Source organism: Manacus vitellinus, unplaced genomic scaffold, assembly GCF_001715985.3.
Source record: "Manacus vitellinus isolate BGI_N305 unplaced genomic scaffold, ASM171598v3 scaffold_24_pilon, whole genome shotgun sequence".
Classification (NCBI taxonomy): domain Eukaryota; kingdom Metazoa; phylum Chordata; class Aves; order Passeriformes; family Pipridae; genus Manacus; species Manacus vitellinus.
In genome coordinates, this window is record NW_021939798.1 from 11921289 (window position 1) to 11936834 (window position 15546).

The 15546-nt window shown below is 46.1% G+C and overlaps 1 protein-coding gene across 1 annotated transcript in view; it reads right to left on the reverse strand.

Annotated features, from left to right (window-relative positions):
* Window positions 1-15532, reverse strand: part of RPTOR (regulatory associated protein of MTOR complex 1) — a 102728-nt gene extending 87196 nt beyond the window's left edge. The window contains 3 exon segments of the mRNA XM_029959973.1: window positions 1117-1199; window positions 3195-3297; window positions 15371-15532. Coding sequence (XP_029815833.1) covers window positions 1117-1199; window positions 3195-3297; window positions 15371-15532 — 348 coding nt within the window.
* Between the last annotated feature and the right edge of the window lie 14 nt (window positions 15533-15546).

Here is a 15546-nt window from a genome sequence, read left to right on the forward strand (position 1 = left end):
AATTTATTTAGCTACACAACAATAAAGCAAAGTCTTAAATTTAATCAGAACAAATACTTCAAGCAACAGCAAGCTGATAAATTATTTAGAAAGGGGCTCAATAAGACCTGGAAGGAAATATCCATCAGCTGTGCAGCCTGGGAGCTTCCAGAAATAAGGAATTTTCAAGCTTTACCCATTTTACAGATTTTTTCAGCTAAGCTGTTTGTATTGAACACAAAGGGGGGTGTTTGAACAACATCCTGCAAACAGAAGCAGCCAAGGACTGGCAGTGATGGCACAGGACTGGTCACAGTGTCCATCCCTGCCACGATCCATCACCAGGAATCAGCACCATTGGTACATTCCCAACAAGGTATTCCTGACAGGCAGCTCGTGCTGGGAGGACCTGACAGCCTGGGAATATTGGCTATTTCAGAAGATTTTAATCATTTGGTCTTTTTTTTTCAGACTGTCCCGTTTTCCCCAAACTGTCTTCCTTCCCTCCATTCCAAACCACTCCAAACCACTGAGAATCAGACCAAACTAGATGCATTAGTATTTATATGAAAGCTCTAGTAAATTCAATAATGTTCCTATTGTTTTATTGCACATGGCACATCAACTTCTCTTTATTACTGCAGAAAACTCAAGAGCCCTGTGGAGTGCAATAAACCAGGACGTGTTTGGCTTTGCAATGTTTCAGGGGCTGGGATTTCCTGCAGGAACCAGGAATTCACCAGGAATTCACCTCCAAGCTCTGGGATTGCCTCCACCAGGCCCATGCAGGGAACCTGCTCCTTCTGACCTGTCCCTCACCCCTCAGTACCAGGGACTCCACTACAGAGCACAGAAAAGGGACTGTTTTCACCTTTGCATCAAGATGTTTTACTCTCCTTTTTGATTTCAGGCACTATTTGAATTTTCTGCCAAATTCTTATTGTCAGTGTACCACAAGGAAAAACACCAAAGTAAATTCTCTTGTCTTAAATACAATATCTACCATAAATGCTTCAAGACAAGCCCTTCTGATAGAAACATGCTTAAAAACACTTCAGAAAAAGGCATTCAACAGACCATGATGCACAGACTCAGTCATTTAAGGTTTCACCAGGAAAACAGCCCAGGAACACTCACCCTTGGCTGCCAGTTCTCATACTGCTTCTGCAGGTTGGCCCCGATGGTTTCCAGAGCCTTCTGAGGCCCCATGGACAGAGGATCTGGGAACAGAACACAGAGGAGCATTTCTGACCCCAGCTGAACCCCTCAGATCACTGATAGTGTCACACAGGCTCCTTTCATGACCGATTTCAAACTCACAAACTTGTCACTCCTCATGGAACGTCCTTGGGGCAACACCCAACTTCAGTACAAATGCAGTTCATTACAGACTGTCAAAGCTGGAGGATTTCTCTCACTAAGCTACTAAACACAATTTTGTTTTGAAGGACAGGAGAGGCATTGCATCTGTTTCCTTCAATAGTAAAAAAGGTTTCTATTGTAAACACTGACAAAAAATTCAAACTGATTAAATATTTGATGATAAACATTTTCTCTTGATGGATGAAAGTCCTGCTTCATTTACTTCCTTTGCTTCTTGCTTCTCAGATAATGTGCCACTTGTAATATTTAAGAAGTTAATTTTATCACTAGATAATTACAACCATCCATACATAGCAATACAATTCCAGTCTATGTGCTTTATTCAAATACCATGAACATATAATTACACTATTAACAAGCTTAAAAAAAAACCAACCTAGAAACTAATATTTTACTATTTAATATAAATTATTTTAAAAGCATTTAACCAAATCAATGAAGGGTTTTTTTTTAATTTTTACAAATATTGTACTTTTGGTGGAAAGAAAATATAATAAAGTAGGATGAAAGCAGGATTGTATGAGTTATTTTTCTTTCATGAATAAAAGCTAGGATCTTATTTAAATTATAGCAGTAAACTGCAATTGGAGCAAAAGGAGTTTCATACCTCCCTGCACATCTGCAAAGACATTCTCACACACCCCACTCGCTTCTCCTGAGACTGGGGTAAGGAAAACATCCCACATTTCTGCAATTACCTTTCTCAGAAGTTTCAAGTCGGCTGGAAATGGAAGGAGCACTTGTGTACATACACACACTGAAAATTTAATTACAAAACTGCATTCAAAATTCTCTTTGCTAATGATAGGCACTAATGACTTTATTTAAATGACTCTGCAATGCTCCTCATTCCCTTTGCTGGTGTATCAGTGGGACATCAGAGCTGTTCCCTCCCCTGCTCTGATGGATCTGCTCCTGCCTGCTCAGGGCTTTTCAGCTGCTTCAAAGTCATCAGCATTTTTAGGTTAAAAACCTGAGATGCTGTGATTCATGAAAGCAGGTAAAGCAAGGTTAGAAACAAGATCTTCTGAAAGTTTTTTCTTTAAAATTCCGTTTGTGCAGTGATTAATTTGCTCCTGAGGCCTGTCTAAGCCCCAGAGTTGAGGATTACAGTGGTATGTGCTGCAGGCTGAACGTTCCCGATTCCTAGATAAAAAACAAATCTCTCTGAGAAAGCTTTTGTACACAACATATTTCCTTCTAATATTACTTCAGATTTGCCTCATCTTGATAATCAGACTTTTTTTTCCAAAAACCAAGGGAACTTTTCATTGCTTCACAAAAAGACTAGGAATTTAATCCGACGGTGCATCAAACTAGCAAAACCAGGTGTTGGAACTGCTGGCAAGACATCCTTGGGAATAATTCCAGGTCTTCTGAATTCATGTTTCCAATTAAAACAGCCCTGGAGCAGCCACCTCAACACACAGCAAAGTCCTTGCATTTTACAAACCTCCCTGCTCTGCTGTGTGAGGCAGCAAAGGGGGATTCAAAGCTTTGCAGACCCCAGCACTCTGAGGATGGAACTGCTCACAGATTTCCTCAGATATTTATAAATCTACCACAATTAAAAGGAAGTAAAGCAGCTCATTAACAGCTGGTTTGCTCCATGGTATCTCATTTCAGAACAAAGCAGGACATGACCTAAGGCAGCAGTTGGGGCTGGACTCTTGAGTGACCCACAGAGAGAGAGAAATCAGATCCCAGATTTCCTTTTGTTCACCCCAGTTTTAAGTTCAGGAAATTCACAACTTTCAGATGCCCTTCTATGCTGTGGCTCAGTATTTGCAGGACTCAGGGTCAGCTGGAGCCTGGAAGCCCTGGGGACTCACCGATCCAGCATTCCAGGCGGGCACAGGGAGTTGTTTTCACCACGTCAGGAGGGTCCACGCCGACATTGAGGCACAAAACTAAGGCAACACTTACAGTCTTCATCTGCAAAGACAGGCAATAACACACCTACTTAGTGCAGAAACAGCAGCAATTTTCACTTGGGTTCAAATTTTACCACTCTGAGAACTTTTGAAGGGTTTCAACCAACCTCTCTTACCTGCTCTCTCACATGGACTATTCTGAGCAAGGCCTGACTGATTACATTTTTCATATTTTTTATTAGAACAGTACTTAGACCCTATGTTACTATTTTTATTATTATTTCCAGAGCCCATTCTTCTCTTTCTGAGCATGGAAATAGATATCAGTGAACTTCTGCTACTCATCTTAAATTAGCCATTGTCCAGCTGAAACATATTATTAAAACATGAGGAAATGCTATTCACGGTCCCTGATCAATATTATAATGCAGTGCATGATCTCTAATATTAAAACTAAGCATATTACAATGGAAAAACCCCCAAGTGACAAACTAAACCTTAAAATCCTCAAACAAACAAACACACATCAAAACAAACACATTAAGTCCATTTCTTCTTTGTTTTCTGCACACCTTAGTTATCCTGGAGAGCCTTCTTAGGAGAAATCCTGTCTTGGATCCCTCCCTGGGCCTGTTCCAGCTGCTCCAGCATCACCCTGACACTGCCCAGGCAGCACATGGGGTTTGCCATGTGGGCACCATGAATGTACCAAACCCAAGCCCACCAAACCTCACCTGGGACTGAAAACCTGTATTAAACCAATGGCTGAGCACCACAGCCAGATAAAAACACTGTTGAAAACTATTATTGCATGTCTTCATGGTCTCTTCCACACTCCCTCGTCCCAACCCCTAAACCAGAGAAGCAAAACAAAGGCTCCCAGTAATTCCATCAGGCACTCAGTGCTTGTCTGCACACCCACACCCCCACTGCAATTCACAACAGGAGGGGAAAAAAATCTAAAATTTCACACTTAAGAGAAATCCTAGAGCCACACAGATGGATAATTTATAAGGAAACTGGAGCAGCCAGACACTGTTCATGCCATGGAAGGGGGACAGGCTCAACACCAGGACAGAAAGCTGGTGGCTTTTCCTCACTCCTATGGCCATGACAGGGAACACAGAGTAAGGATCTAGCAAGAAATGTGGTTAATGGCTTCATCCCAAAGCGTGTTCTTGCTAACAAACCCTGCAATCATGTAGGAGTTCCTCATGCCCAGGAGGAGAAGGAAGCAGCACTTTGCAGCACAGAGATGAAAACAAGAGTCTGAACAGGGATCCCCATACCAGGATGTCACGAGGCTTCCCAAGGAGCCACACATGGATGGGGTGGCTCATCATGGGATGGAGTTCAGCACTAAGGACAGGTGCACTCAGGGTACTCCCTCAGAATTCCAAAGAATCCACAGTCCAAGCAGAGGTACCTGCAACAGATGCAGCTCGGTCCTGCAGACCCTTCAGTGCTGCAGAGTGTTATGGACCACCCAAAAGCACCACCCAAACTGCTCCCTCCCCAAAACACCTGACCATTACACAACTCCTGGCACTGCCCTGCCCACAGGGACACCTTTCCAGCACAAAGGGCCTCAGAAAACCCACAGTGCTGCAGGGTGTGGAGGGGCACAAACATCGCCAGGAGTCACCACGTGCTGGCAAACACACTGAAAACCCTGAAGGAAACACAGGAAACTACAGACAAAATAACTTAGGAGGCATGAAAACATATAAATCATTCCTCCAAGAGAAAGTATCCTGCCAACCAATCTTCTCCATCTCCCGTATTTATTGTTTCCCATTTGCAGTCTAATACTGACTTATTTTTCAATATTTTGCTAGTAATGTCTGATCGGTGACTTATGCTGAACAGGCTGATATTTATCTTCTGTTCCCAAGTTCGGGGTTTTAAATAAGCACCTCTCCAGGAAAACTGACAGCAAACCCCTAATGAAAGGAACAGGAACTGATCCCAGAGACAAATGGGGTGATTTCCCCTCTGCCACCTCTCCCAAAGGACATAAAGTCTCACATTCCACTACGACTCATTCTGCAAACAAGAGAATTACAGCTCACTCCTCTCCCCTGACCTGCTCCTCCTCATCCACCCCTGGGGGTGAATCACAGAATGGCCTGGGATGGAAGGGATCTTAAATCCCATCCCGTGCCACCCCTGCCATGGGCAGGGACACCTTCCACTGGCCCAGGTTGCTCCAGCCTGGCCTTGGACACTCCCAGGGATCCAGGGGCAGCCACAGCCCCTCTGGGCAACCTGTGCCAGGGCCCCACCATCCTCACAGCCAAGAATTCCTTCCCCATATCCCATCTAACCCTGCCCTCGGGCAGTCTGAAGCCATTCCCCCTTGTCCTGGCACTCCAGGCCCTTGGAAATAGTCTCTCCATCTTTCCTGTAGTCTCCCTTCAGGTCCTGCAAGGCCACAATCAGGTCACCCCAAAGCTTCCCTTTTCCAGGCTGCACGATCCCAGCTCTCCCAGCCTTTCCTCCCAGCAGAGCTGCTCCATCCCTCTGAGCATCCTGGTGCCTCCTCTGGACTGGCTCCAGCAGCTCCCTGTCCCTCCTGTGCTGTTCCCAGGGCTGGAGCAGCTCTGCAGGGGGGTCTCACCTGAGGGGCAGAGGGGCACAATCCCCCCCTGCCCTCTGCCCACGCTGGGGGATCAGCCCAGGGCATGGGGGTGCCAGCACACACAGCAGACAAAAAAAACCCCAAGCCCAAAAAACCCAATAACCCTTTTGACATTTCTAAGCTCTTGGAACATGCCAGAAACTTCACTGTATATTTAAATCTTTTTAATACAAGAAGTATGAGGACCTTCTCATCTGTCATTAAGACAGTGGAAATTTTCTTTTTCCCATTTCAAGAGTATATCTCCCAGAATACATTTCAATGGATTTTTGTTAGAATTAAAAAATGAAGCAGAAGAATGTTTGGCAAGCTGGTAAGAAACCCAATATCCAAAATGCTTTCTCAGCAAAGGCTCAAGATCAGACCACAGCAGCTCTTACTTGGGCTTTGTGCTGGGGAGTGTTGTTTGCATGTTAAAAAAAAAGCTATACAATTCCCAAGCTTGTATTGCATCCAATTTAAAATGGGTTAATAACTCTGGGTCAGAACCTGCAATAGCTAAATTGCAAAATCCACTCAGTCAAAATGCTCTTGCTGAGAAGCAATGGTATTGAATTCCTCCCCAAACCCATCGGAAAGGGGAGTCAGGGAGCAGAGGGAGTTCTGCATCTGCTCGGAAAAGAAGATGCTTTTCAAAGCACCTGACATTAAAATTTACATCTTATACTCAAGATCGGAGAACCTGTAAAATATTTCTAATTCATCTCTTATTTCATTCAGAGATCTGCAGGTGAGTACAGTGCACTTTCTGCAGCTATTTTCAGCCAGAAAAAAACATGGCATTATCTCCCTAAGAATGAGTTTGACTGAAAATGTGAACTTTTATCATCACAGGGAGCCCACCTGATCCTATTGGAGCATCCCTGAAAGTGATTCCAGTCCAGGCTGAAACCAAAACAGCCAATTTCAGCAGTGCTGGATTTGTTACAGCCCGAGTAAGAACAGTTTAGTAACTTCCAGTTCAAGTAATACCAAGAACAAGCCAATGCATTTATGAGAAATTTTGCATTTTGTGGTACATTTCAGACTGGACATTTTAAGACCCATAAATATTTGATTTCTTCACTGCAATTTGCAAGCTGAAAACTTTCTCTTAAACATTACCCAGAAGAACACTCAAGTGCTAGAAACCTGCCTGGGTTTATGCCAGTCAGTTCAAATTGCTTCTGTGAGTTAATATAAACACAAGATTAAGTCAGCATTAAACAAGAAATATACACTGCTATGTTATTTTACAGAGTTGAGGGTGAAGTTATCAACATTAAACACAAACACTGGGACAGATTTCCAGATTCCAAATCTTCCTCTCGGTCTCATTTGGAAACCCTCACTGGCCAGGAGGCTCAATTCCCTGCTTGTGCAGGAAATTCACTCTCTTCCTAAAGACTTTTTTTGGACATTTTTACACAGATTTAATACAAGCCTCTCAACCAACAGGCAAACCCAGCGAGGTGTTCCACAGGTAACTCCAGGATGTTGGCTCCTTTGGAGATGTGCCATTAGACTCCCCAACAAGGAAGTCTCCAACACTGAACACCAGCAGCAGCATTTAACAACACAAAACACTGTTCTCCCTCTGGAGTTCCAGTTCACTCTGCAGCACCAAAAAATTGTGTTTTCCTCAATCCTTCCCATTTTGGGCTCCCAGCCCAGAGGTGACAAGTGAGGACAATCTGCCCAGGCATCATTCCCAGGGCTCTGGTACCACGCTCCGCTGAGGAATGCAGGTCTGCAAATCAGCCAGGGAAAAGGCTGAAAGTGTTGAAGAGGCACACAAAACCCTGACCTTCCTGGTCCACTCCATCACAGAACTGCACACAAACCCAGTGAAAGGGTGCTGAAGTAACTCAGAACATATCCCACATGGACACAACTTATCCCAGTCCAGGAACACAGACCCCTGCTGCCTCTGCAGCTCACCTGTACCATTTGCAAGGTAAAAACATTTAAAAAAGGAAGAGCTTTCAGCTTCAAGGAAATTTTTTTAACGCAAAGTTTAAGATAAATAAATTGTTAGGGAAAAAAAAAAAACTCTGTGTGCTTTTCCACAGTGATAAAAATAGTAAAATGCAAAGAAATCCTTTGAGATAACATTAATAATTCAACAGCTCTGCAGGTTGTCTTCAGCCATCTGCAGCCCAAACGGTGGGTTCCTGGTGTGCCAGCCTGCTCTAGATTCCTAGATCAACTCCTCCCCAGGGTTTGTTTTCCTTCTCTAACCTCTGTGTTCAGCACTAACACTCTGAGTTTTCTTCAGAGGTTTATGATGTCCAACATGTTCCTTTGCCCAGCCAAGGCAGCTCCTGCCCGTGGTTCACACGCCAGCAGTGACACAGCTCCTCACAAAACACACCTGGAGCTGCTGCCTTCACTGGCTGCTTCATAAGCACTTCTTCAGCTCAGGGCTGAATTACCACTGTCACTCACTACCCCAGATATCCACAGACACTTCCTATTCACTTGCTCTGGGAACACTGTGCATCTCCTCGGTCTGGCAGGGAGTGACACCACCAGTGGCCAGTGACCTCAGCTCCAAAGGTGCCCTTGGAGATGAAAGGGGAATGTGTGTGACCGACTGTCCTTAAGATTAAAAACTCCACACTCGAGCAGGTTGATCCATTGTCACAGCAAAGCAGCCACTGCCTTCAAACCACCCTCAGATGCAGAGAAAACCAAACTGGTGTTCCCTTGTCCCTGCCAATCATTTCCTAAAAATAATGAAAAATAATAGAAAGCAAATCTTTTACTTCTATGATCTTTCTTTATACAACATGCAAAAGAATCAGTAGGCATTTTCCAGACGTTATTCTCCATTTGATCTGTGACAACAGGTTTCCTCCTCACCTCAGCCTAGCCCTGCTTTGCATTCCTACCGGCTTCTCCCAGTCGCTCCACCGCATTCCCACTCCTGTCTAGCACTGCCTTGAAAAGGTGTCGGTCTTCCCAGGCACTGACTGACTTCAGCTTCAGATCTTCCTTGCAAGCTATTCTTTCAAATCATTCCTAGACGGCCCTCTCAGATCTTTAGGGAGTCAATAACACCGGATACACACGGCGCGTTTGATCAGGAGTCGCTGTCTCACTCCAGTGGAATCCCTGAGCCACAGCCAACTACTTCACAGTCAAACAACTTCTCAAAAGAGGAATTTTCCTAAGCTTACAGGAGTGAGTAGAAGAAAATGATCAAGATCGAGCCCATGAATTCCAGTGAAGTGTCAGGAACATGAAGATGGAGATGCTGGTTGTGTTTGAGAGGCACACAGTACAGAACGCTGGCCCCTGGCTTTAAATTCCATCCTGCTGCTGTGCCACGGAGAAAGGGAGAGGTCCCTGAGGGAACAAACCATGCTGCAGACTCTGCTCCTGCTTGAGGCTTCATCAGGCTACAGGGAAGTCAAGCAGAGGGAGAGCCAGGAGCACAGGGCTCACCCAGACATGGAGAAGGGCGGCCTGACCCAACCCATGGCTGTTCCCACAGTAATTACACTGATTACACCTCACTCCCATCCCCTGCCCAACAAGAGCTGCTCTGGCTGTAGGTCACCCTGCCACAGCACAGCAAGGATAAATCAATAAATACAAACCCAGAAATAAAAATCTTAGTGAGGGTGTCACTGGCAGAACCACTGGGACAATAAGATAAAAAGGAATTCTTCAGCCCCCGGGCCCATCTGTCACCTATTGCACCCATCCCTATCATGGCTTTGAATTAGAGAACGTCACTCACACAAACCTGGGTTTAAGTAACTAATTAGATAATTCATTGAAAGAGGCACCTACAGTACCTTCTTTAGAGAACAGAGGAACAAGACACACGTCATGGGTTTATCAAATTTACTGGCAAGGCCAGTTAAAGCTACGAGTCACAGAAGGATCAATAACCCCCTCAGCTGCCCGTGGCCTTGCTACGCCAACAGTCACCTCTGGAAGCAGCCAAGGGTGAAGATCTGCACAGCAGAGAGCCAATTAAAACAACACCTCAGAGAGGCAAACACAGCCAATCCCCCCAAACTTCCCAGAAAACCAACACAACCCACGGAGCCAGAACTGAAACTCCGAGGAAGCTGCTGCCCTCGGACTTCTGTCTACACACAGGCAGAGAGAAGAAACAGAAGAACCAGAAAAGCATTAATGAAGCATTTCTGAGACATCCACACAACCTCCAGCTACTGAAACACCCCCAGTGCCAGGCCAAGCAGGGGTGGTTGGCAGCAGAGACATTTCCCAGTTGTCACCACGACCAAATTCCGGTGACATCTGCCACGCTTGAGAGAGGAGAAGAAAAGCCTCGCAGAGTGACACATTTTTAACTAAAGTATGCAATCTGCAACATATCTGTGTATAGCTTTAAAGGTGGTTTTTTTTTTTTTCTCTGCCTGCTATTCATAGACCTTTCAAATTTCCCCACACATGCTGGAGGGCAGGGAGTAACTACCCACCACAAGGCAGATGCTGATTTTCAGTAGCAATAATTGCCTGACTCCTCTGCAAATCCCAACTGCTCAGCAGCACCAGCCCCCAGGACTGCCCCGGCCGCCCAGACAAAAAAAGCAGCAGGTTATATATAGGTAAATTCCTCTTACTGCATTTTCAAATGGAGAGACACAGATATAGCTAGTTTCTGACATTCCATTTGCTAATGGTGCTCATTTCACAGATCTCAGCTGAAGGCAGAACATTCACAGGGTGAAAAGCGAATGGCCGAGTCGAGGATTTCGGTGTTTCCCGCTGGCGTACAAAGGTCAGATCTTTCTCTTTCAAAGTCTGTGCCCAGTTGTGCTCTCAGAGCTGTTAATCAAAGTCCCTTCTGCTCTGACACAAAACATTTGTGGACACAGTGCAGCCTCCCACCCCCATCCAATCAATAGCCAACACCTCAGTTCAAACAGATCCCTGTTCTAGGGGAGGGAAGACACAAACCCAGGAGTGAGCTGACACTGCTCATGGCTGACAGTTCCAGGAGAGCCTGGGGTTGGGTTTGGTTTGGTTTGACAGGCAGCAGGGGCCACTGCTCCCACACAGTTCCCACACCTCACAGGGCTGCAATCACCACTGGCAGGAACTACTGAACCAGGATGGGCTTCAACCACTGACCCAGGAGAGAGACCCACACCATCACCAGCTCTCAGGAGCAGCTGGGGGGGCTCAGCCTGGAGAAGAGGAGGCTCAGGGGGGACCTTCTCGCTCTCTGCAACTACCTGACTGGAAGGGGGTCGGGCTCTGCTCTCAGGGAACAAGGGACAGGATGACAGGAAACAGCCTCAAGTTGTGCCAGGGGAGGATTAGACTGGATAACACCAAAAAGAAATTCAGAATTTACAACAGAAAGAGTTGTAAAGCACTGGCAGAGGCTGCCCAGGGTAGGAGTGGAGTCACCATCCCTGGAAGTATTCAAAAAACATGTGGATGTGGCACTTGAGGACGTGGTTTCGTGGTGAACATGGTGGTGGTCCTGGGTGACGGTTGGACTTGATGAGCTTTAAGGTCTTTTCCAACCTTAATGATTCCGTGATTCTGTGAATTCAGCTCCCAAGAAAGACCAAACCAGTCTTAGAAGAGGGGGGAAAATGAGCCACCAGTGCTCCAGGATCAACCAGCAGCCCAAACATGGCCATTCAGTGCCTGGGAAGCTTCTGTGCATTGAAACAACGATCTCAAGCTGAAACGATGTGCACAAACCCACACCACCACCATCCTTCAGTAATTCCCTTCAACACACGGAACATCAGAGCCACAGAATCCCACACTGGTCTGGGTTGGAAGGGACCTTAAAGCTAATCCCATTTCACCCCCTGCCATGGGCAGGGACACCTTCCACTAGCCCGGGTTGCTCCAAGCCCCGTCCAACCTGGCCTTGGACACTTCCAGGGATTTACTGTGCAGGCAGGTAAACTCTGCTTGTCTGAATTAAGCACATTTGTATGCAGTTCTGCTTTAATCTGCATGTCCAGAGAAACCTAATTGTGTATTCCTCTTCTCATAAAAACAGGATTTAATTCTCACTCAGCAAGTTATGAGGCAGCAGGAAAAAAAATGTTGAAGTAAAACTATTACAATCAGCTTTGTTGCTCTCTGCTTATCTTAGAAATCAATATAAATACAGTAATTCCTAATTTAAATATTCAGAATTTAATAGCAACTTGTCAGTAAAACCTGGTGTACTTGGGAGTGTTTTCATTTAAATCAAGTTACATGCTTTGGTTGCTACCGAGGCTGAGATTTAATTCAATACACAAAGCATAACTCCAACCCTCTTGTGTTAAAAATATTCTTTAAATAAATAATAGATCAAAGCAGTGTCACTTTGATGGCATATGCAGTCCATGGAAGGGGGAGAGCCAGGATTAAATGTTTTCAGAGCAGCCCTCGTGGAGAAGGGGCGGGGGACACCAGTGAATGCTCACTTATTTTCTCCAGATTTACCACTCATTACTCTGCTGATTCGATTCTCCCACTTATCAGAGTTCTGCCTTCCAAAGAACCTTCAACTTCATAAAAACTCTGAGGTTTTTAGAGCAACAAAGGAGGATGAAAAGAAGAGTCATTCCTTCCCAAATCTTAGTGAATCATTTCCTATAACTATAGCAGAGCTCGGATCACTCCCCAGGACTCCTCGATGAATAAGGCAAAAATCTGCCACTGCTCATGGTTTTCATGATTCACGGGGACACGACAGATTTACCTGCAACTTGGACAAACAGAGACTTGGTTTGGTTGACCTTTGAGAATTTCTTCATTTAGAGACAGGCTGGTGTGTTTAACGACAAGTGATGGGTCCCAACCCAAGCTGTGACAAGTTCATTTATCAAATTCAAAACAACGGAACGTTCTCACCCTCAGCTCACAGCCAGAGCTACATCCTCTTCCAGCAGCATCCCGGAGACAAGAGCACACCTGGAGTCCATCAGCCCTGGCTTGTGGGGAAGGGGGGCGAGAGACAAAGCACCAGGGGAACGGGACAGACCCTCAGCCACACTGGGACTGGAGGGAAGGGGCTCCAGACGGGATGAGCAGCTCCAGACAAACACTGGGGGCCGTGGGCACCGACACGGCTGCAGAGCGTCCGGATCAGCGGGATCAGCGCCCGGAAACAAGGGAAGAGGAAGAGAGGAAACTTTCTGAGGACAGCCACAACAAGGAATAATTAATCAATGATGCCAGAGAGCATAACAAAGCAGCTCGGGGAGAGGGAGGACCGGAAAGGGGGAATGAACGGCAGTCAGTTTCCAGGCGTTACTTTGTGTCTGCCTTCACACCACCCTTCCCGACTGCTTCCCATCCAACTCCCACCAATCCCAGGTCCCGGGTTTTTATCCAGGTGCCTCATTCCCTGGACAAACCTGTCACACTCTCACTGCCATTTCCAGCTGGGCTGTGGGAAAGCAGCAGCATGAGCGAGCTGCCTTCCACCTCCTGCTCATGGACCAAAGATTACATTTCATGAATTATTTTGCAGGATTAACCAAACTCGAGTTGGCTGGGGGGAAATATTTAACAAACATCCCCATGCAGCATTCCAAACCCTCATCCTCAGAGCCCTTCCTTGCCCAGATGAGGTTCTACCTTTGTTATCTCATATCAAATGCTGAGCAGACAGCCAATGACAGCTAAGGAGGGGAATGAAAGACATGAAAAATAACTCCTAAGATTTAAAAGTAATGAGGTAGAGCATTCTCAAATCAGCTGCTTCTCCTCTCTCACGTGTCTTTATGTGCTTTCTCTATCTTCCTATGCACCTGTTCTTAAGCAAAAAACAATGATACACAACGGCAAGTTTGTCCAAAGGATCCCTGATCCAGCAGCAGCACCACCGACCCCGGGGTAAAGTTATTTGTCTCAAGCTGACAGTGAAAACAGAAGGACTAAAGAGAAAATTGTGGATTTGCTTTTATTTCCTTCTCTTACAAGAAGCAGACTCAGTATTGTGGAGTGACCCAGGGCCTGACCTCGCTGAGTTGTTCCTGCAGCAGCGATGTCGTGACAGGCACAACATTCACAGCACAGGAGAGTCTGGGGGGAGGACACTGCAGCTCCAGGGGGTCAGGAAGCAGGAGCTGGGCTGTGGTGATCACTAACCACTGCTCTCTTCATCAGAAACATTCTCTCTGGCCATAACAAGCACGTGAAATGTTTAACACCAACCACGGAGAAGCTGCTCCTCACCCCCTGCACTTGTGCTGCTGCTGCACAACCTATTGATCACCTTGACCCAGCCAAAGTCATTCCCAAATTAGAAAGAGACAACTTTGCAGATCAGGAAATAAGTGAACAGGAAGCTTCCCAGGAAGGCAGAGGGATCACTAAAATAGACAAGCAAGCTCATCACACCTCCACAGTCTACTAGAGAAAGTCTCTTCTTTGCCAAAACCCTTTAGAGCAGAAAGAGCACACACGTGGTGTCTGTGCCTCCCTTAAATCGCACCCAAAACACTCAGTTCAACCCGGGAATGATCTGCCAAGTCACATTTTCAGTACATGATTCTCCTCAGGGAAATGACTCTGGTTCAGCCAGAGCCTTCCCAGAACTTCTGAGAACTATAACCACCCCTCTAGGAACACTGAGACAGGGACAGCATCCCTGTGCCTGATCATAATGCCTCTGGAAAGAAATTACAGCATGGAATTTCAACAAGTTATTCCACAGCATTACAAGAGGAATCATAAACATAACGGAAACTTGGTCACCACAAAAATTCACAAATATCTATAAACACAAAGTTATGTGCAAAACAACTCTGGGAGCCACGGAATCCTGCAACCCAAAGTGGATTCCAAGAACTGACTGACTGGAAATGATTATCTGTGACATTTCTTAAATGTTTTGTTTGCTTTTTACTTAAACATTGAAGTTGGGACACAGACACAACAGAGGATTCCAGACCCAGCTGGGATCTTTCTTTGTCTCTCTTGGTTTTGTGAGTTTAACACAGAGCATGTCTCCAAACACAGGGAAGCTCCCAATGTAATACAACAAGAGCTTCATCTCATAACGATTTCCTGGCTCCAAATTCCCATAATCTCAGTTTCCACACACACAAACACACCTTCATTTTATATTCCACGCAACATGCTGGCGGAAAGCTCCAAACCCACGAAGTTCCCGCGCAACTTCACCTCCAGAGAGCTGTAACTGCTCAACCTACTGCACCTGGAGCCTCCCCATTCACCTGCAGAGCTCCTGCACACCTCGTTCATTTTACTGACTTTCCCAAAAAGCGCCAAGTGCCCAAATTTCCTTGAAAGAGCTTAAAGGATGGAGCTGCTCTAAGAGCGCAAGTACCACGAGCATCAATTCAGTGCTTCCGCTCCTTCTGCATCTCTGCTTCCCCTAATTCCACATGACTGGGACACAAACTATGGGATCAACACGCAGTGTTTCATCTGAAAACAGACCCCTGCTGCAGCTCAGCGGCCCTCTGGGCTCTCACCGCTCCCTTTCCACCACTCTCCCCACTCCTGCTCCTCCAAACCCCACCGCGCCCGGGAGCATTACCCGGTCCTTCATCCTCCAGCTCTGGGCCAAAGACTTGGAGCCTTCGATCTTCTCGCAGTGCCTCTTCTTCATGAAGGCCAGGGGCAGGTTCCAGTCCGTCAGGTCGGACTCATCCTCCTCGCCGAGCCCCAGCAGAGGCGACTGCAGCATCTCGGACTCCATCGGCGGGGCGGCTC